At 46.4% G+C, this 21270-nt stretch overlaps 1 protein-coding gene across 1 annotated transcript in view; it reads right to left on the bottom strand.

Annotated features, from left to right (window-relative positions):
* The window catches only part of LOC142566596 (uncharacterized), a 75487-nt gene extending 54939 nt beyond the window's left edge, over positions 1–20548 (bottom strand). The window contains exon 1 of the mRNA XM_075677439.1: positions 20192–20548. Coding sequence (XP_075533554.1) covers positions 20192–20377 — 186 coding nt within the window. The 5' untranslated portion in view covers positions 20378–20548. The remainder of the gene's footprint in view (positions 1–20191) is intronic.
* Positions 20549–21270: the final 722 nt, after the last annotated feature.

Raw genomic sequence — 21270 nt, 5'->3', positions numbered from 1 at the left:
ATATCTTTTACGTCGCTATAGTTTTTGTTAAGACCACGACAATTCCAATGAACCAGGAACGCCATGTTTAATTATTTTGTAGGGGTGTGGCTATAAATAATTAGGCTCTTCGTGTTTTAGGACCTGTTATTGGGGTTCTTTTTTCTTTTTTTCGAGTGAGTTGTGCCTCCGCAGTTGCGGGGGTGGACTAGAAGTTGTCTCCATGGCCTCTCCTGAGGCACTGGAGCTCCGCGACACCACGGGTGTGCGTGTTTCAGGCCTCTCCCGTTGGGGAGAAACCTTGCGGGCGGCCGACTTGAGGGCCGGCGGGTTCTGTTTAGTAGGTGGCAGGACAGCTTGTGCTGTCTCTGCCTGGGGCGTGGGTGGCTCTGCCGGAGGCCCGGTAACCGTGGCCTCAGCAGGTGCCGAAGGTTGGTGTGGCGCTACGCTCCGTAGCACCACATCGGCGAAGTTGCTTCTTCCATTGAAGGAGAATGTGTTAGTGTGCCCTGGAGTACGTGGCATGTTCTCCTTCCCAGTTTACGCAATGCGCTGCACCGTCACAGTTTTCAGAAGTATGTTCTTTAGAAGCATATTTTGCACAAGTTCTGCGGCCCCGGCAACTCTGTGAGCCATGGCCGAACCTCTGACAATTGAAGCATCTGCGGGGGTTGGGGATGTAGTGCCTTACAGGTATTTTCAAGTAGCCGACTTCTATTTGTTCAGGAAGTGTGTTGCTGTTGAACGTGAGGATCAGGTGTTTTGTGTTGATTTCTTTGTTGTCCTTCCGGATTTTGATTCGGTGAACGTCTATGACATCTTGGTCGGTGAGCCCTTCAAGCATTTCTTGTTCTGTTAAGTGTACGAAGTCGATTTCTGATATTACACCGCGGACAGTGTTGAGGGATCGGTGGGATGTAATGGAGACAGGGGTGTTCCCAATGGACGCGAGGTTTGACAGTTTTGTGTGTTGCACATTGTCTCGAAGTTCGAGCAGCAAATCGCCACTAGACATTTTTGAAAGCTTGTAGCCAGGGCCGAGGGCTTCTGTCAAGGACTTGGATACTGTGAATGGGGACAAGATTCTTGCTGGCTTTTCTTGTACTTCGCTATGTATTACATGGTATTTTGGGAAGGTAACTTTTCTTTTCTGGAAATATTCACTTGCTTCGGTCCGCCCTCTTTTATAAGAGGGGCGATCATTTTGGGGGAAAGTAGGCGCCATAGGAAAAAATTGTATTGTTCAGCCACGGTGCCAGCCGCCCACCATGGAGCCCAACGAGGGGACGCGACAGGAACATGCGAACAAGTCTTGCACACCCCATCGAGACTAACCTAATGCGACATAACCACGGTAGGTTAGCCACACAAGGTTAACCCTTGCCACCTACGAAAAATTGAAGTGAACAGAAGATACAAGGAGATAGGACAGGTGTGAAAGAAGAGGGTAAAGAAAAAGCGTTTAGAGAGAGAAGACAGGAAAAGGTGACTGCCGATTTCCCCCGGGTGGGTCACTCCGGGGGTGCCGTCTACGTGAAGCAGAGGCCAAAGAGGTGTGTTGCCTCCGCCGGGGGGCCTTAAAGGTCCGAACACCCGGCATCGGCTCAACCCCCAGGATCCCCTTTTTCCCGGACACGGCTAAGCCGCGCACGGCTACACGCGGGAGGGTCCAACCCTCGTGTGCTCGGGTACGTGGTGTCGCAACACACCAAACGCCTGCTGACGCAGACGCCCCTGCGGGGATACGATGTCAGCGCAACTTCATTAATAGCGGAATCTGGCATACAAACCCTATCCCACCGCCGTTTAATTGCCAGCTTATTTCACAAATCCCACCACAGCATACTCAATCGCGTACCATATATCTTTCCACCATCACGCATATCCCATCGCATAGGACATTGCTTAAACGTAGCTGGTTCCCACGCGCGCACTCACTTTTGTACCTTCTTTTTTCCCTCGAACAGCCAAAGACTGGAATGGCCTTCCGCACAACATCGTTTCTATACCCAGCTCATCTGCCTTCATAAAAGAAATTGCCTCGTATTATGCCTTGTAACATTTTGATATTCTTTGTTTCTGATATTCTTTGTAACCCACCCCTTATGTAATACCCCGAAGAGGGGTCTTTAAGAAAATAAAGTGAAAGTGAAAGAGAAACAATGAAGGGCCAAGAACGCTGCCTTGAGGTACAACTGAAGTTACGCCACAGGCTGATGAAGTGAAATTGCTAACTGTTGTAAACTGTTGGCGGAAAGAAAGCAAGTTACGAATCCATTACAGTGTAAAAGAATCTGGGCAAATAGATAATTTCGAGAACAAACAGGAATGTGCAACGCGGTCAAAAGCTTTATCAAAATCTAAAAAGATGCAGTCGGTTTGTAGGTTAGCGTCCATGTTAAAATGCAAATCAGTCATAAATTGTAGCAGTTGAGCATCACAAGAAAATCCTTTTCGGACGCCGTGCTGTTCAGGAAAGAGGAAGGAATTATGTTCGAGGTGACTAAACATGAGAAGCGATATTGTGTTCGAGTAATTTACAGCAAATGCATGTCAGTGAAATTGCACGGTAGTTTTCGGGTGAATTTCTGTTTCCGATTTTAAACACACGGATGTTCTTGGCAATTTTTCCGTCGGTAGGGAGCAAGCCAGATGATAGTGATTGTTGGAAAAGGAGGCAAAGAATTTGACTGGAAATCGATGCAGTGCTTTTTAATATTTTAGAGTTAATGTTGTCAACACCAGCACTTGTAGAAATCTTTAGGTTATCAATGAGTTGAGCAATACCTTCAACGGTGACATTAATAGGGGCCATACATTGCCAAGCATGATCAGGTAGAACGGGTATGTTGGAATGATCTTCCCTTGTGAATACTGATGCAATGTACCTGTTAAATGCATAAGGGCATTCACTATCTGGAAGTGGTAGATGGTAATCACTGCTCAGTGAAATATGATTGCTAGCTCTGTCGGGAGATATCCCACGCCAAAACGTTTCTGGATTAGATTTTAAAAATTTGGAGGTCGTGAGGAAAATATTCATCCTTAGAAACGTGAACAGCAGAACAATAAGACTTTAAGCGTACACTATTTTTCCCAAGCAGATTGTGTGGACACGAGCTTGGCCTTTTTGTAGAGACGTTTCTTTTGATTTCAATGACGACGGAGACCTTTTGTGAACCATGGTTTAGATTTGTCATTTGAGATAGAAATCAAGGGAACATATTTGTACACTAGAATAATTATGTTCTTAAAAAGCCCCCAGTTGTGTTCAACAGGCCTATTCGAAAATGAGGGCAAGAACCTTTGAATGAAAAAGTCATTAAGCCTATTATTCATTTCTTTATTACCGGCTTTATTATAATCGCGAATTAGCCTGGTTGTAGTACCTTGAACTACTAAAGGATATTAAGCTCTAAATGTATAAGCTTGTGATCACTAAAACCATCGTAGTACAGAACTTTGCCAATCGTTTCAGGTGCACTGCAAAATACATCTGAAGCGTTAGAACCGCGAGTTGGTTGGTTTGTCACTACAAAAAATTGAAGTCTAAAGTAAGGCTGATAAGCTCCGCTGAGGTGCGGCCCGAGGATGACAAATTCTGCCAGTCATTGTGCGGGAAGGTGAAGTCACCAACCAGGTAAATGAATTCAGCTGGGCATGGTTGGATGGCAGACGCAATACTGGCATGAAGTTTAGTAATGAAGGAGAGATCGGAATCTGGCGGTCGGTAGCAGACGCCAACCAATACCTTGACCGATGCCGTTGCACAGGCGGCCCACACTATTTCCAATGAATCACTATGTACGTGGTATGATGGAAGTGCTTTCTTGATGGCGATGAGGACACCGCCACCTCTCTTAACGGAACGATCAAGCCTGTATATGTTATAGCTACTTTTGTTAGGGAAAATTTCATTGTCCATTACATCTTTATAAAGTCAGGTTTCTGTCAGTGCCACACTGTCACTGTTAGCATAATCCAAAAAAGAACACACTTCACAACGTTTAGAAATCAGGCTTCAGTTGTTAGTAAATAATAATGATAGCTGTGGACTAGTGCAAGATGGCCTAGGCAGCTCCTGAGTGCATTTGCTCTTGTCTAGCTATCTTGCTGATAGCACAACTGAGTTAGTCGTGCTATCAAAGACGTATGTTTTGTTGTCAATGTGCAGTTTATCAGCGACCAGTTTTCTCTTATTCTGGTTTCGGCGAATTCTAGTAGTTTCCGCCTAGCTAACCTGGTCGGCAAAGAAAAATCTTCACGAATACAATAATTCGAGTCTTTCAACTTGTGCGCGGATGCCAGAATTCGCTGTTTGTATTTAAAAAAAACGTTGCAATGATGGGCCTTTGCTTTTCAACAGCGAACTTCCCCAACCGATGTACACGTTCAAACTGGGATTCGGGTACCATGATTCCAAGATGGTTAGAGCAAAATTCAATTATTTTCTGCTCCGAGCCATCCCAGTTCTCTTTCGCGTCATCCTGAAGACCAAAGAACAGCAGGTTTGACCGACTGCTTGTTCTCGGCGTCGTCAGATTTAACTTTAATTTCTAGCTTAACAGTGGTTTCCCGCAGCGCAGGGGCAAGACCACAGTTATCGGTTTGGCTACGTGATTCTACCTTGGCTGCTGGCGTTGTAACTCTTTCGGACAGCTGCTTAATAGTCATATCTGTTGCATCTTGTTTTTCCTTGACGCCCTTCAGTTCATGCAGTATTGCTGCCTGGACTGACGCAAGCCTACGGATGGTTTACAACAAAGAAAGCAATTGCGCTTCAGTTGTTTGCTCAGGGAAGGACTAGGGTTTGACACTATCACCGGTAAATAAGAGCAACAACGACAAGGCAGAGGAACAACAACGCGACACTCGCAAAAGAAAGCAGTTCATCTTGGCGCGGAACTTAGTTGGGCACGACACCGCGAATAGACAGTAATCGTCATTCTAAGGACAAGTAGCACCGTCGAGGTAACTAACCTGCACAATCAGAACTGTTACTTGATGCATGCCTGATGTAATGCCATGCCCAAATCCATCAGCTGCTCGATCGCTTTTATATACCCAGCTGGATGTGACGTCCATCATCGTCGGTGAACCCCGTTGCCAGATAAAGGGTCGGTGGCATCCGGAATTAGTGGGAGCGACAGTGATCCAAGAAAAGGTGCCATCGGCGTTTCGCGACCAAGCTGACGGTCGGTAGCCGGCCAGCAAGTGACACTAAGGTATGGCCAAATAATGATATGCCCGTGTTAAGGAGTTTGTACTGGAGTGATGAGTTGTATGAAGTTGATGTGCGGTGGCTGTGAAGGGGCCTAAAAATAGTCGCTGTAAACTGCGTAAAATCTACGTGTTATATGATTAGGACAATTACTAACGATGTGCAGTATGAGCATTAAAATGCACTGCGAATAAAGGATACGATGCACATAATATGTCAGATGCTGAAATTGGCTAAAGCACCACTGCTTCATTAGAGCCCTTGAAACAAGGGCTTGTATGCATGTGCTATACAAAACAACTATCACAGCGGCATCCCCTGGAAAGAGGATGCGCTACTAACTTATTGGGCTTATAACATGCAAGACAACATCATTCAAGAAACCGAGAACTGCTTAGGTGTTAAAAAGGAGTTCTTTACCAAGAAACAGACGGTTGAAGTGGGACACAATAGCTTCGATTTCCTGACACTCCAGGAGAACGTGGAGGACGGCCAACCTCTCCCCACATCTACCACAGGTTGGGGCGTCATTTCCAGTAAGAACGAAATTACTGGTGCCAAATGTGTGTCCGATTTTGAGAGGATAGAATAGGGCATCTGTTCGCCGTGATTTGGTTGCGAAGAGCCAAAACCTAACTGCCGCTTTATCACGTGCAGTTTATTATTTGTTTCTGCGTCCCACATGAATTGCCAGTGGCTTCGTAGTTTCTTTCGCTGCCATGAAGCTTCTTTTCCTTCTTTATCACGGGCACATAAATATATATAAAGCAAACTACATTAGGCCACCCTTCAAACATTCGAAAAGAACAAATCACCGTAAGTGCATCAGACAGTTTTCTGCGCGTTGCGACACATTTAAAGATTCATTTTTTTCCATCTGCAATTGAAGCCTGGAACCGTCTGCCGTAGCCAATTGCACATGCTGACTCAATCGAAGAATTCGGAACCAAGAGATGTGCACTTTTTTTATGATTAGGTTTGTTTCGGATTATTTACTGGCTTCGCTGCAACGTTGCGTTGCGCAACTGTTTTGGCCATTTCCCACCACATCTGTATTGTTCGTAGCTCTTACCCCTTCCCTGTATTATCTGCCTTGTACTGTTCGCTTTGGTCTGTCGTTGTGTTTGCATGTTATCTCTTTGAATTGTAATAATTAGCGCATTTCATTGTTTTCTTCTGTTTTACCAACAATGTTTTGTTGTATTGATTGTGACCCACTCTTGTATGAGCCTGTAAAAAGGCTTACAGTACTGCTAAATAAAAAATAAAAAAAGCCTCAGATCAGTGATAGCCACATCAGTGGTAGGGTCGACAGCTTGCGATGCGATTCACATTGCCCTCTCGTTCGCCAGAACATTACCCTCGATGCCCCTGTGGCCAGGCACCCAGCATATAATGGCATGCTGGTTAGATATGTACGGTTTACACAAGATGGAATAGAGCTCATTAGGTACGCGATTTTTGTGCTTACAGAGCCACATCGAAGCCTTCATGACGCTTAGGGAATCTGTATATGACTGCTTTGTGTAGCTTTGATTTCCATATTTGCTTCACAGCCGACAATAGTGCATAGGCCTCAGCCGTAAAGACACTTGTTTCCGGATGCAGTACATCGGATTCTGAGGATGGGCTTACCGCTGCATAGGACACCACGGCATGTGACTTCGATGCGTTTGTGTCGAATTCTGTGCAAGAGTGCTTGTACTGTAGTTTTCGGAAATGCATTTGGATTTCGAGCTCTGGAGCGTACTTTGTAACTTCTAGAAAGGATATATCATATTATACCACCTGCCACTCCCACGGAGGTAGCAGCTTGGTTGGATGAATTGAGCGATGTTCGAGGAGTAGGACGTCCATTTCATCGCTAAGCTCCCTCACACGCAGTGATAAAGGCTGTCTTACAGAGGGGCGATTACGGCGAAGTGTAGCACACGTCACATCCTTAGCGGTATTAAAACATGTTCATGATTAGAGTGTATTTTGAGAAAATATGCGAGGCTAGTGTGCGTTCTCTGCAGGTGCAGTGACCACTCATTTGATTCGACGTATAAGCTTTCAATAGGGCTCGTTCTAAAAGCGGGAGTGGTTAAGCGGATACCTAAATGGTGGACGGGATCTAACATGTTTAGCGCGCTCGGGGCGGCAGAGTTATGCAGGACGGCACCATAGTCCAATCGAGATCGAATTAGGCTCTTATATTCATCAAACACTTCCTGTCACTACCTCATTCTGTGTGGGATAATGAATGAATGAATGTTTGGTTGTTATTGGCGCAAGGGCCAGGTATGGCCAAAGAGCGCCAAGCCAGTGTTGATTAATTCGCAATGTAGTTATAAGTTCAGTGAGGTTCATGAAACGTGGCTGTAAAGGGGCCTTAAAAAAAAAGTCGCTCTAGAGTGCGTAAAAACTATCTGTTATAAAATTATGTCGATGATAATGACATGTTCTATGTGCAATAAAATCCATCGTGAGAGAATGATGCATTATAAAAGATATGTGAGATGTTAAAATTACCTGGAGCACTACTGCCTCGCCAGAGCCCTTGAGACAAGAGCCTGGAGGCCTGTGCTATACAGTATGACTATCACAGCGGCATCCTCTCTAGAGAGGAAGCGCTACGAATGTATGGGACTAATAACGTGTAGGACAACATCTCTGAGGAAACCTAGGACTGTTTCTGTGTTAAAAAGCGGTTCTGGACCGAGAAACATTACAGGATGAAGAGGAATGTGTTGACGGTATGCTAAAGAAAAATGTCTCCTTCTCTCAGATTCGGCTTTCCGACACTCCAGGAGGACGTGGAGCACGGTCAGCCTCTCTCCGCATCTACCACAGGTTGGAGGGTCATTTCCGGTGAGTAAAAAGTTATGGGTGCCAAATGTGTGTCCTATTCTAAGACGACAGAATAGGACATCTGTCCGACGTGATTTTATTGCAGAAGGCCAGAAACCTAATTGTGGCTTTATTATGTGGAGCTTATTATTTGTTTCCCTGTCCCACAAGCTTTGCCAGTAGTTTCGCAGTTTCCTGCGCAAGAAGGGCCTCAGATCTGTGACAGGGACTGCAGCGGTAGGATTTACAGAATACGATGCAATTGATGCGGCCATCTGGTCCGCCAGAACATTGCCTTCGATGCCCCTATGACCCGGCACCCAGCATATGATGATATGCTGGTTACATATATACGCTTTACATAAGACGGAATATAGTTCATTGATTACTGGATTTTTGTGCTTACAAAATGACATCAAAGCCTTCACAGCGCTTAGGGAGTCCGTATATATAACAGATTTTTTGATTTTTGTTTTCCTTATATGCTTTACAGCCGACAGTAGTGCGTAGGCCTCAGCCGTGAATATGCTTGTTTCCGGATGCAGTGCATCGGATTCCGAGAAGGATGGGCCGACGGCTGCATAAGACACCCCCTCGCGTGACTTCGATGAGTCTGTGTAGAACTCCGTGCAGGAGTACTTGTACTGGAGTTCCAGGAAATGCATTCGAATTTCGATATCTGGGGCTTCCTTTGTAACTTGCAGGAAAGATATATCACACTGTACTAGCTGCCACTCCCAAGGAGGTAGCAGCTTGGCTGGATGCATTAGGCGAAACTCGAGGAGTGGAACATGCATTTCATCACTAAGCTCCCTCACACGCAGCGAGAAAGGCTGTTTTACAGAGGGTCGATTGCGAAAGAGTGTAGCATATGTCATGTCATTAATGATAATAAAACAGGGATGTTGTGGATTTGAGTGGACTTTCAGAAAATATGTTTGGCTGATGTATGTTCTTTGAAGATGAAGTGACCACTCATTTGATTCTACATATAAACTTTGTATGGGACTCGTTCTGAAAGCGCCAATGGCCAGTCTAATTCCTAAATGGTGAACCGGATCCAGCATCTTTAGCGCGCTCGGGGATGCAGAATGATAAATCACGGCACCGTAGTCCAATCGTGATCGAATGAGGCTTTTGTGAAGATTCATCAAACATTTTCTGTCGCTGCCCCATGCTGTATGGGATAAAATTTTCAGTAAGTTCATTGTTTTTAAGCATTTCACCTTGAGATATTTTATGTGTGGAATAAATGTTAGTTTAGAGTCAAGTAAAATACCTAAGAACTTATGCTCTTTGTTCACAGGAATTTGCTGGCCATACATTTGGATATTGGGATCTGCAAAGAGGCCTCTCTTTCTTGTGAAAAGCACACAGGAACTTTTGTTCGGGTTCACTTTAAATCCGTTTTCGTCTGCCCATTTAGATACTTTGTTCAAGCCCTGTTGTACTTGCCTCTCACACACTGCAAGGTTGCAGGATTTGAAGCCTATTTGTACATCATCTACGTAAACAGAATAAAAAATGGCTGGCGGTAAAGAAGCACGAAGGCTGTTCATTTTCACGATAAAGAGTGTGCAGCTAAGCACACCTCCTTGAGGTACACCATTTTCTTGTATGAAAGGTCGCGACAGTACATTGCCGAGTTTCACGTGGAAGATACGTTTGGACAGATAGCTTTCTATTATGTTTAGCATATTTCCACGGATGCCCATACCCGACAAATCTCGCAAGATGCCGTATCGCCACGTCGTGTCGTACGCCTTCTCCATATCGAGGAATATCGATAAGAAGAACTGTTTATGTACAAATGCATCGCGGATATTTTTTTTCAATGCGTACAAGATGATCTGTTGTGGACCGCCCTTCCCTAAAGCCACACTGATAGGGATCAAGCATATTGTTCAGTTCAAGGAAGTGTATTAGTCTACGATTAATCATTTTTTCGAATAGCTTACAAAGACAACTTGTTAGAGCTATCGGGCGATAACTTGCTGCCAAGGAAGGGTCTTTGTCCAGCTTCAAGACGGGAATAACAATAGCCTCCTTCCATGAGGATGGGAGGTATCCGGCAGCCCAGATAGAGTTGAAAAGTGCCAGAAGTGTCATTTGTGTGTCTTCGTGCAAGTTGTTAATCATGTCATAGATGATTCTGTCAGCTCCCGGTGCAGAGCTTCTACATGTGCTCAATGCAGCTTTAAGCTCGGCAATATTAAAAGGACGGTTATATGGTTCATCTGGACGGCATTTGCGATCAAGTGTCTTAAGTTCAGCTAATTGTTTATATTTGAGGAATGATTTTGTGTAATGTGTGGAGCTTGATACTTGTTCGAAGTGTTCGCCCAGAGCGTTCGCCTGGTCCTCCAAGGTAGTCCCTTGGTCGTCCACTAAGGGCAGAGGGTGGATTTGTTGCCCCTTTATCTTCCGTACGCCATTCCATACTTTGGACTCTTGGGTGTAGGAAGTGATGCCCGAGAGAAACCTCTCCCAGCTAGCCCTCCTTGCCTGTCTCCGTATGCGCCTTCCTTGTGACTTTGCGAGCTTAAATTCTATGAGGTTTTCTGCTGTCGGGGAGCGACGCAGCAAACCCCACGCTTTGTTTTGTTTCTTTCGTGCCAGTCTGCACTGTTCATTCCACCAGGGTACCCGTCTTTTACAAGAGAGACCTTGTGTTTGGGGAATGAACTTTTCAGCTGCGTCGAATATAAAAGAAGTAAAATATGCTACAGCATTGTCTATGTTAAAATCAGTGATAAAATCTCGTGATAGGTAAGTTGCTTCCTTAAAATCATTCCATTTGGCGGAGGCTAGTTTCCATCGGGGTGTATGTAGGGGACATTCATATTGAGGCATTGATTTTAACATTACAGGGAAGTGGTCACTTCCATATGGATTTTTTTATTACATGCCATTGCAAGTCTGGGTAAATTGAAGCCGAGCCAATAGACAGGTCTATTGATGAATATGAATTATTGTAGATATTATAATAAGTTGGCTCCTTCTTGTTGAAGAGGCATGAACCGGAGTTCACCAGAAAGTTTTCAATGAAACGACCTCTCGCGTCACATCGCGAGTCCCCCCACATGGTGTGGTGTGCATTAAAATCACCTGCGAGTATGTAAGGGTGCGGAAGCTGGTCAATTAGTTTATAAAAATCACTTTTTTCCAGATGAAAGTTAGGGGGTATGTATATGCAACATACAGTGATCAATTTATTAAAAAGAATTGCCCGAATTGACACTGCCTCAAGGGGCGTCTGAAGGGCGACCTGGTGACAAGCTACGGACTTGTCTACAACTATTGCTACACCGCCAGACGAGGTATTCGCCTCGTTGCGGTCTTTACGGTAGATGGCGTATTGACAAAGAAAGTTTGTTTGTGTGCATTTAAGATGTGTCTCCTGAACACACAGCACCTTTGGGTTATGTTCGTGTAAGAGTTCTTTAATGTCATCGAGGTTGTGGATAAGACCTCTAACGTTCCAGTGTATTATTTGTGTAGCCATATTGTTCGTGTTTTTATGCTGTGTGTCAAGAGGAGTTTAGAGAGAAGACTTACGGAGCCGTTTCAGGCCCCGTGATTATGGTACGGGTTCTGTCTTTCTTGGAGCCGTCGCGAGACTCGCGCTGCTCCCGAGGCGCTGGATGCGCCTTCTGGCTCGGGGTTGTGTCCATCGACTCCTGGGAGCCGCTGGACTTCCGCTCACTAGAGCGGGGTGTTTTCAGGGTAGGCCTTGCCTCGAAAAGCAGAGCCTTGGAGGCCACCAACCCAGAGGTCGATGGGCCCTCCTTTAGAGACGGCGCAGCAGCGCTCGCTACTGTCGCCTGGGGGGCTGAGGACACTGCCGTGGCCACACTCTTTGTGGGCCGGGCTGATGCCCCAGTCTGCTGCGGTGCTGCCCCCCTACGCGCCGCACCAGCATACCCTGCGGTATGGAGGAAAGAAATACGCTTTCGCGCTTCTTGAAAAGAAATGTTCTCCTTGATCTTTAATGTGATTATTTCCTTTTCCTTCTTCCAAGAAGGACATGACCGAGAGTATGCAGGGTGGTCACCCTCGCAGTTTGCACAGCGGTGTGCCTTAGTACAATTATCGGCAGGGTGTTCGTTTGAAGCGCACTTTGCACATGTGGTACGGCCCCGGCAGTTCTGAGAGCCGTGACCAAATCGCTGGCACTTAAAGCAGCGGCGTGGGTTCGGAATGTAGGGTCTTAGTTTTATTCTCATATAGCCTGTTTCAATATACTCTGGTAAAGTGCTTGTGCAGAATGTCAAAATTAGGTGTTTAGTGGGGATCTCTTTGTCATCCCGCCTGATCTTTATTCTTTGGACATTTGTCACGTGCTGTTCCTTCCAGCCTTCAAGCAGCTCGGTTTCACTCAAATCAAGGAGATCTTGTTCAGATACGACTCCGCGTGTGCTGTTCAAAGAACGATGCGGATTTATCGAGACGGGGGTACTATTAATTTCAACAAGTCCAGATAGATTCTCGTACTGTTTCTTGTCATTAACTTCGAGCAACAGATCACCGCTGGCCATTTTCGTGACCTTGTAGCCGGGACCTAGTTTCTCAGTAAGAGACTTTGCGACAACAAATGGTGATAGGGTTCTTGCTGTTTTATCAGGGTTTCCACAACTTAAGACATGGTACTTTGGAAATATTTCTTTGGTCTGGCCAAAAAGTTTCAGGGAGTCATCGGTGCGCCCTCTCTTGGAAAGAGGGCGATCAGGGAGTCGGGGGAATGATGAAAAAGCCATCAAAATAAATATCACTTCGGTAGCTATGCCAGCCGCCCACCACCGAGCCCAACAAGGGGACGTTACGAAGCCCAAAAGCTACGAAGACGCCAGCTGTACATAGTCACTATAACCTAATATACGATACCCAAGGCTGGATAACTACACCAGGTTAACCCTCGCCACCTGGGAGTCTGGAAGTAAGAAGAAGCGAAGAGAAGACAGGAAAGATTGAAAGTGAGAGAGAAAGACGAAGATTGAAGAGAAGGACAGGAAAAGGTGACTGCCGATTTCCTCCAGGTGGGTCAGCCTGGAGGTGCCGTCTATGTGAAGCCGAGGCCAAAGAGGTGTGTTGCCTCCGCCGGGGGGCCTTAAAGGTCCAAACACCCGGCATCGGCTCAACCGCCAGGATCCCCTTTTCCCCAGACACGGCTAAGCCGCGCACGGCTACACGCGGGAGGGTCCAACCCTCGTGTGCTCGGGTACGTGGTGTCGCAACACACCAAACGCCTGCTGACGCAGACGCCCCTGCGGGGGTGTGTGGGATAGAATGTTAAGGAAGTTCATTGTTGTTACACATTTTGCTTTAAGATATATAATGTGTGTAATGGAAGTAAGCGAAGAGTCATGCATGCAATAGAAATGTGTGCTTTGTTGAGAGGTATTTGTTGTCCACATATCGATCTGGAACCAGACCTCTTGTGAAAAGAACACATTGATTTTTGTATAATGTGTGTAATGAAAGTAAGCCAGGAGTCATGTATAATACCTATAAATTTGCGCTTTGTTGAGAGGTATTTGTTGTCCACATAGTTCTATACAAGGATTTGAAACCAGGCCTCTCCTGTGAAAAGAACACAAGAATTTTAGTGGGGGTTGATTTTAAATCCGTTTTTGTCTGCGCACTTGGACACTTTGTTCAAGACCTGCTGTACCTGTCTCTCGCATATTCCGAGGTTGCAGGATTTGGAGCCTATTTGAATGTCCATGTAGACGGAATACAAAATAGCGGAGGGTAATGAAGCCCGAAGCGTATTCATCTTCACGATAAAGAGCGTGCAGCTAAGCACGCCTCCCTGGGGCACACCAGTTTCTTGAATAAAAGGTCGCGACAATATGTTGGCTAGTTTCACGCGGAAGGTACGATTCGACAAATAGCTTTCCGTTACGTTTAGCATATTTTCACGGATGCCCATTCCCGACAAGCCTCGCAAGATCACGTAACGCCACGTAGTGTCATACGCATTCTCCATATTCAGAAATATCGACAAAAAAAGCTGTTTATGCACAAACACATCGCGGCTATTTTTTTTTCATTTCCCACATGATGATCCAACTGTGGACAACCCTTCTCTGAAGACACACTGATAGGTATCAAGAATATTGTTCAGTTTAAGGAAATGTACGAGTATTCGATAAATCATTTCTTTTCAAGAAGCTTACACAGGCAACTTGTAAGAGCTATCGCGTGATAACTGGCCGCCAAGGAAGGGTCTTTACCCTGCTTCAAAACAAGGACCACAATTGCTTCTTTCCATGTGAATGGAAGGTATCCCGCAATCAAATAGTGTTGAAAAGTGCGAGTAGCGAGACTTATGTGTGTCAGTGTGCAAGTTTTTGATCATGTCATACATGATTCTGTTAGGTCCCGGTGCTGAAATCTTGCATGCAATCAGGGCAGATCTCAACTCGGCAATACTGAAAGGCCGGTTATATGGTTCGTTCTGTCTTCATTTACGTACAACTAGCTTACGTTCTTTTATTTCTTTGTATTTCAGGAAGGATTGAGAATAAGGGAATGAGCTCGACGAACGCTCAAAGTGCTCCCCAAGAGAGTCCGCCTGGTCTTGCAAGGTATTCCCTTGGTTGTTCACCAGAATCAACGGATGGATTTCTTGCCCTTTTAGCTTTAAGCCATTCTACACTTTCGCCTCCTGCGTGTATGAATTAATACCCCAGAGGAACCTGACCCAGCTTTCTCTCTTTGCCTGATGCCGTGTCCACCTTCCCTTTAATTTTTTAAATGTAATTAGATTTTCTGTATTTGGCGATCTGCGCAATAGACCCCATGCCTTTTGCTACCTCTTTCGCGCTTTTCTGCCCTCTTCGTTCCACCAGAGAACACGTCTTGTGAGTGAACCACCATTCGTTTGCGTGATAAGCTTTTCGGCTGCATCAATAATAAAAGCGATAAAACGCACAACAGCATGATCTATATTAAAATCGTTTATAAAATCTCGTGGTAGATAAGTTGATTCTTTAAAATGCGCTTAGTGCGCCGATGCTAATTTCTATCGAGGAATATGGGGAGGCTTTTCATGCAGAATTATCAAATTTAAAGTTGCAGCAAAGTGGTCACTTCCATGAAGTTTATGGATGCCGTTCAATTCCAGGTGACGCAGTAGAGAAGAGCCAATCGCTAGATCTATCGACGAATAATTTGTTTTAGACGCTGTAATAGGTCGGCTCCATCTTATTGAACAGGCACGCAGTAGAGGTCTGAAGAAAATTTTCAATAAATCCGCCTGTCGCGAGTCTCCCCATGTCGCGTCGTGGGCATTAAAATCGTCCACGAGGATGTAGGTGTCCGGAAGCTGATCAATAAGGTTATAAAAATCACTTTTTCTGAGATGATAGGGAGCATGTATAGAAAACTCTAAGTGATGACTTTATTAAAAAGGATTGCCCGAACTGACACCGCCTCAAGGGGCGTCTGAAGGGCGACGTGTTGACAAGTTACAGACCTATCGGAAACTATTGCTACCCCGCCGGACACGTTAGCCTCATTGTGGTCCATTCGGAAGATGGTGTAGTCGCGAAGAAAGTGTTTGTAGGCTTCAGATGTGTCTCCTGAACACAGAAAATTTCGAGTATGCTAGTGCAGGAGTTCTCTAATATCGCCAAGGTTACGAAGAAGTCCTCCAAAATTCCATTGTAGTATTTGTGTACCATAGTAGTACATGTGTTTTGCGCTGTGTCTTTAAGAGACGAACATTAGCTCACGAACCCTTTCCAGGTGCCGTGACGACAGTTTCGTCTTTTTTTGGAGCGATCGTGAGTGTTGCCTGGCGGCGTCACTCGCTCTGGCGGCGCCGTCTGGCTGGTCGCTGTGTCCATCCCCTCTTGCGAAGCGCTGGACACGCGCTCTTGCCAGCGCTGCGTTTGATGTAAAGGCCTCGACTTGTTGGAAGAGGCCTTTCAGGGCACCCACCCGGAGGTCGACGGCCTTTTCTGGGGTGGCGGAGCAGCGCTAGCTGCAACCGTGGAGGGTCAGATGGCTTCACTGCCGGCTCACTGCATGTGGGCCGGACAGCCGACGGAAGCCGTTGTGGTGGTGCCCCCTGACGCGCCACTTCGGCAAAGCGGTTCTTTGGCAGCTAGGATACCCGCCTGCGTGCTTCTTTGAATTAAATATTTTTTTTTAGTTTTATAGTCAAAAATTATATTTTTTCCAGGATGGTCATGACCACGAGTACGCGGCGTGCTTTCCATCACACTTTACAGTGGAGAGAGTTCTCGCAAGATCGAGAGGTGTGTTCATGGGCACTGCACTTCACACAAGTTTGGCTGCCTCGGCAACTGAAATGTGGCCGAAACACTGACATTTAAAGCATCGGAGGATATTTGGCACGCATAGCCTAACGCGAAGCTTGATGTATCCGGCGTCGATGGACTCGGGCAGGACACTTGAGCCGAAGGGGAGTATCAGGTGCTTAGTATGGATTTCTATGCCGTTGTGCCTCATCTTCATTCTTTTGACTGATAACATTCTGCTCACTGAAGCCCTCCAAGAGATCAGCCTCGTGAGCTAGAGCAAATTATCGTCCGAGACAGCGCAGCAGGAGGTGTTCATAGTGCGGTGCGGAGTTACCGTCCCTGGAACGTCCCCAAATGACACTAGTCTGGACAACTTTTCGTACTGTTTCTGATCATGGAGCTCCAAGAAGAGATCACTAATTGCTATCCTTGACGACTTGTAGCCTGGTCCAAGAGCCGCAGTTAGAGACTTGGAAACTAGAAATGGGGGGGATTGTTCATAGCTGTTTATCTGATTTTTCGGAGTGCATGACGTGGAATCGTGGAAAGTTCGGTCTTTGACGTCCAAAGAGCGGGAATACATCTTCGGTGCGCCCTCTTTTCTGAGGGCACTCCGGGAGTGGGGGGAAGGAACTAGCCATAGATGAATGTAGTTTTCGGCAGTAACGCCAGCCACCCACCGTAGAGCCCTACACGGGGCACTACAGGAACTGCAAAAACCGGGCCTGCAAACGCCAGCTGTACGTTATCACCGTAACCAAATATGAAATAACCTAGGTTGGCTATTCACACAAGGTTAACCATTGCTGCCTGCAAAATTTGGACGTAAAGGGAAGCCAGAAGACAGGAAAGATGGAAAGTGAGAGAAGGACGAAGGTTGGAGGGAGAGAGAGACAGGAAAAGGCAATGACCGATTTCCCCCGGGGGGTCAATCTGGGGGGGTGCCGTCTACGTGAAGCAGAGGCCAAAGAGGTGTGTTGCGTCCGCCGGGGGCCCTTAACGGTCCGAACACACGGCATCGGCTCAACCCCCGGATCCCCCGTTCCCCAGACACGGCTAAGCCGCGCACGGCTACACACGGGAGGGTCCAACCCTCATGTACTTGGGTACGTGGTGTCGAAAAGCACGAAACGCCTGCTGACGCCTCAGCGGGCATGGATAGCAGCTTTATCGGCCGTACCAACTTGTAAACATTCGCTTGCTGACTAAATGAAGAAGCATGGTGTCAGTGCGCACTGCAAACATGAACATATCACACTCGATGACCTCGGACACTCGCTGTCAAAACGCTGGCGTGAACGAGCGCAACAGCAGCAACACCTGCTGTCCATCGCTTCAACGCAAACTGAGCGCCAAGTACAGTCAGCACGCACAAAATTACGAGACTGCCCCAAACGCAGGTCACTCCCAAGATATGGCCGCGCGACCGCGTGCAGCCGCCACATAAGCAGTCGCCCCCCCCCCTGCCTACCCTCCCCCAGTGCCTCTCATGTTGGGCGCCTCCCGCCCCACGGAAGACAGCGTGCTTCCACCCCGCTCTCGAACCCCCGCACACTTACTGATGCATACAGAGCACGCGGCGACGGTGTTATCGTCCTTAGACATTATACGGAACATCATGGCGACGGCAGAAATGCGCCTGGAGTACTCATGTACTTGTTATCGCAATAAAAAGAACTGATAATTACCTTTTCCTGAAAATGTTTCAATGCACGCTGCACGGACGAGGGGGTAAGGTTAGAGAACATTGTGCTCGCCTGCTCTTGGTTAGACACTGCAAGTCGCTTAGAACTTCACAAGGTGCGGGAACCAATTGAAGGAGCGTGGTGCTGGCGCAAAAAAAGCACTGAAAGCGCCGTTTTCTTCGCGTTGTCTGCTGAGCTGCCAGACGCATTTTACATTAAGTAATGAAATGGTTTGTATCGCAAAAAAAACCGCCCCCCAAAATATAAACGCGAGCTTGTCTGTGCCGGATATTCATCTGCGATGTGAGATGTTCACAGTTGTTAATCGAGAACTAAGTCAACGCGCTGATTTTGCTGAGAACGAATGAATTTACCTCCGTGTGAAGTCGCGCACGTGCGCAATGCGTTCGAAGGTGCTTACGACGGCACTTAGCGAACCACGCGTTCCGGTGTTCCCACAAGATTTTGTTCCAACTGTGCAACACAAATTCTTGCAGAGTAGGAAATAGACCGCTGACCTGTGGCTGACAACTTTCGGAAGCTAGTCTTCTTGTAATTGGTGTTCTGCAGAATGAGGTAAGCAGAGAGTAAAACAAAAAGGTCGAACAAATTCGTCAGTGCCTCATTTGCAAGTGAATACAAATAAATGTATTAAGATAATTCAGCTGTAAGAAACTGATCAGTATTTTCAGACAGTTGTTGAGAAAGCAGCATTACCAAACCTGTTACTGGAATATAGTAGCGTTAAAATAAAAATTTCGACTGTTGAATCTTCTGCCATATACTTAGCATAAATCACACAACAAAATATAATTAGAGTTGATGTACATGACTTGAAAGCGCTGCTTTGGCGAAACAGTGCTGAAATTTGTTCCGGCAATGGCGTTGTGTGTAAGCACATAACTTATTACCTCAATTCGTTCCAGACCACAGTACCCCAGCACAGACAATTCCATCTCCCCGAATCTGTCTTGTCAATGTTTGGGTGTGCAAAGTGTGCCGTCCTCAGGATTTCAAGCAGTGTCGCTTAATTACATCTTTCTTTCATGACTAATAACAGATAACTGTTATGACAAGTAATTTTCGCGGTAGCATTGTTACATGCAATGAAAAAACGATAAATTTTGAGATTAAATTAAAAGAAACTGCTTTGTATATGTGTCTACAAGATGTGTAGTTTGCACTGTAGATACGAGATATTCAGGTCTGCAATATTTTTTTGTGTATTGCATTTTTACTGTACTAAGGTTGTAATAAAAATGCAAAATAAAGCACATTTGTACTCTTGTTATTGTCTTGCCAAAACGCAATAGCCACGTGCCATGGCATGCTGGCAGACTTATAACGCAATAACGTAAAATTTTAGAAAACACCGATGCGCTGCTGCCATTTCATTAATACACGAACTACCACGCACGGAAAAAGAAATTCCATCACAAGGAGGAAGGCTTAAAATGAGTGCTGTTAGATGCTGCAGCAAACGCAATGCTTCCTCGTTTCCACTTGCGTCTGCCGAGCTCACCCGTCGAGTGCATTGCAGATGACAAGCAGGATGGCCGTCTCGCTCTCGCGCATCAAGAAAATCGCTGCCAAAAGCAGTTGCCATAGCAGCAGCCTTAATTTTTAAAGCGAAGCTTTCTATGTCTCGCTCATTTATTCGTGAACGCTTAAAACGCACTGCAGGGGAAAGCCAACTTACACATCTACGGAGAACACCCCAGCGTTGACTGGCCGGTCGGTCAGCGCCTGATAACGGTGGGAAGCGACGAGCTCAGCAAGAGTAGGGCATGCGCACAAAGTTCACTGGAAGCGCAAGTTACGTCTGCTAGGCGTGACACCACCCTAGTCGCGATTAACTGAGCTTCCCTATTTGTCGAAGGCAGCAAGTGCGCGCGAACACGGCTCGTCTTAGAATCTGCAAAAAAAAAATCTAAGCCCATTTCTTCAAGAAAAATGGTTGAGCGCCGCGCTACCCAGACGAACTGTATATATCTGCGTAACATTACGCACGTCGTGCAATGCATTCCCGACCGTTACCATGGGTAGGCCGCGGGTGCAGCTTACGGCAGAAGAGGCTGCCGTACGCGAACGCGATCGCGCCCGTGAGGCCGATCCCGTGTATGAGGAACAGTACGCAGAAGCCACGTGAACCACGTGCGAAAGAAAATTGTTACAAGGTACAACTGGCCATATTCACTCACCAGTGAACGTGCGACGACGCAAGAATGGGCTGCGGTGCCTGACGAAGATGTGGCACCGACGGCCGTGGCGCTGGACGCCGTAATGTCCCGGTCGTTCCCCGAACTGGACGGTGCCAACGAACTCCCTCTTCCCGCGCCACTTGGGTCCGATATTCTGCCAGAGAAAGCCGCATCTCTGCCCGCCATTTCTGTATCCACCGCTGTTCTTCGGTGACTGACTACTGCGCGCTTGCTTTCCTAGAATAAAATGCCCGGTAAATCGAGCTTGGCAGTCTGAAAGGAATCAGTGATGTCACGTCAAGACTTGATTTGCCAGCTAGCGTTTTAAAGCGCCCACCTTCCTTTATCAGTATGCTATCTCGGCTCCTGTAAGCGTCAACACTGGAGCACGTGACAGTACCAGTTGCCAGACGATTTGAATTTTTTTGTCCTTCCAACCACGATCGATGATGATCACGACTGGGCCCGCGCTCGCCACCGACTGGGCCCGCCATCTTCTTCGGGGCATGACGTAGGCGTGACGCGTACATTATGTCGCTTACGGCAAACGTAAGCTCCCGATTTGGTTCGTAAAGTAGCGCAATCTTCATCTCTAGTTTACAGAACATAAATCTAGAAGCAGTGTACAGTCAACCACAAGATTTTACGGAACACAAAATCACAGAAAAATCCTAATATTTTCACTTAGCAGTGACGGTGAAGAAAGCAGCAAAAGTAGGAATATCGAAACTAGAGTTTTATTGGGCAAACTTGTGCCATCAAAAACAGGGCAAACTTAAAAAAACGGCGACAGCTGCGAACACAGTCGGCGATCGTCAAAAAATCTGATCAGCGGGTCAAGCACGTCGGCTCTTACACATCAGTCATTGAAGGTTCCAGAATAATCGCTGGTGCCTGCATGTCTTCCAGAAAGTTCTACATCATTCGAATCGCGCATACATCATATCACATTACACAAGGTTGGGTCACAACCGACAGCAAAAAGAACCATCGATAACATTCGAGATACTTCCGATACGTGAGCGCGTCCCGCGCTCAGCGATAACATTTGTTAGACGGTGAAAAGCGGTCGCCCAAAA

Source organism: Dermacentor variabilis, unplaced genomic scaffold, assembly GCF_050947875.1.
Source record: "Dermacentor variabilis isolate Ectoservices unplaced genomic scaffold, ASM5094787v1 scaffold_13, whole genome shotgun sequence".
Taxonomy (NCBI): domain Eukaryota; kingdom Metazoa; phylum Arthropoda; class Arachnida; order Ixodida; family Ixodidae; genus Dermacentor; species Dermacentor variabilis.
The sequence above is the reverse complement of the archived record's forward strand: the minus strand, read 5'-3'. Positions and strand labels throughout refer to the sequence as shown.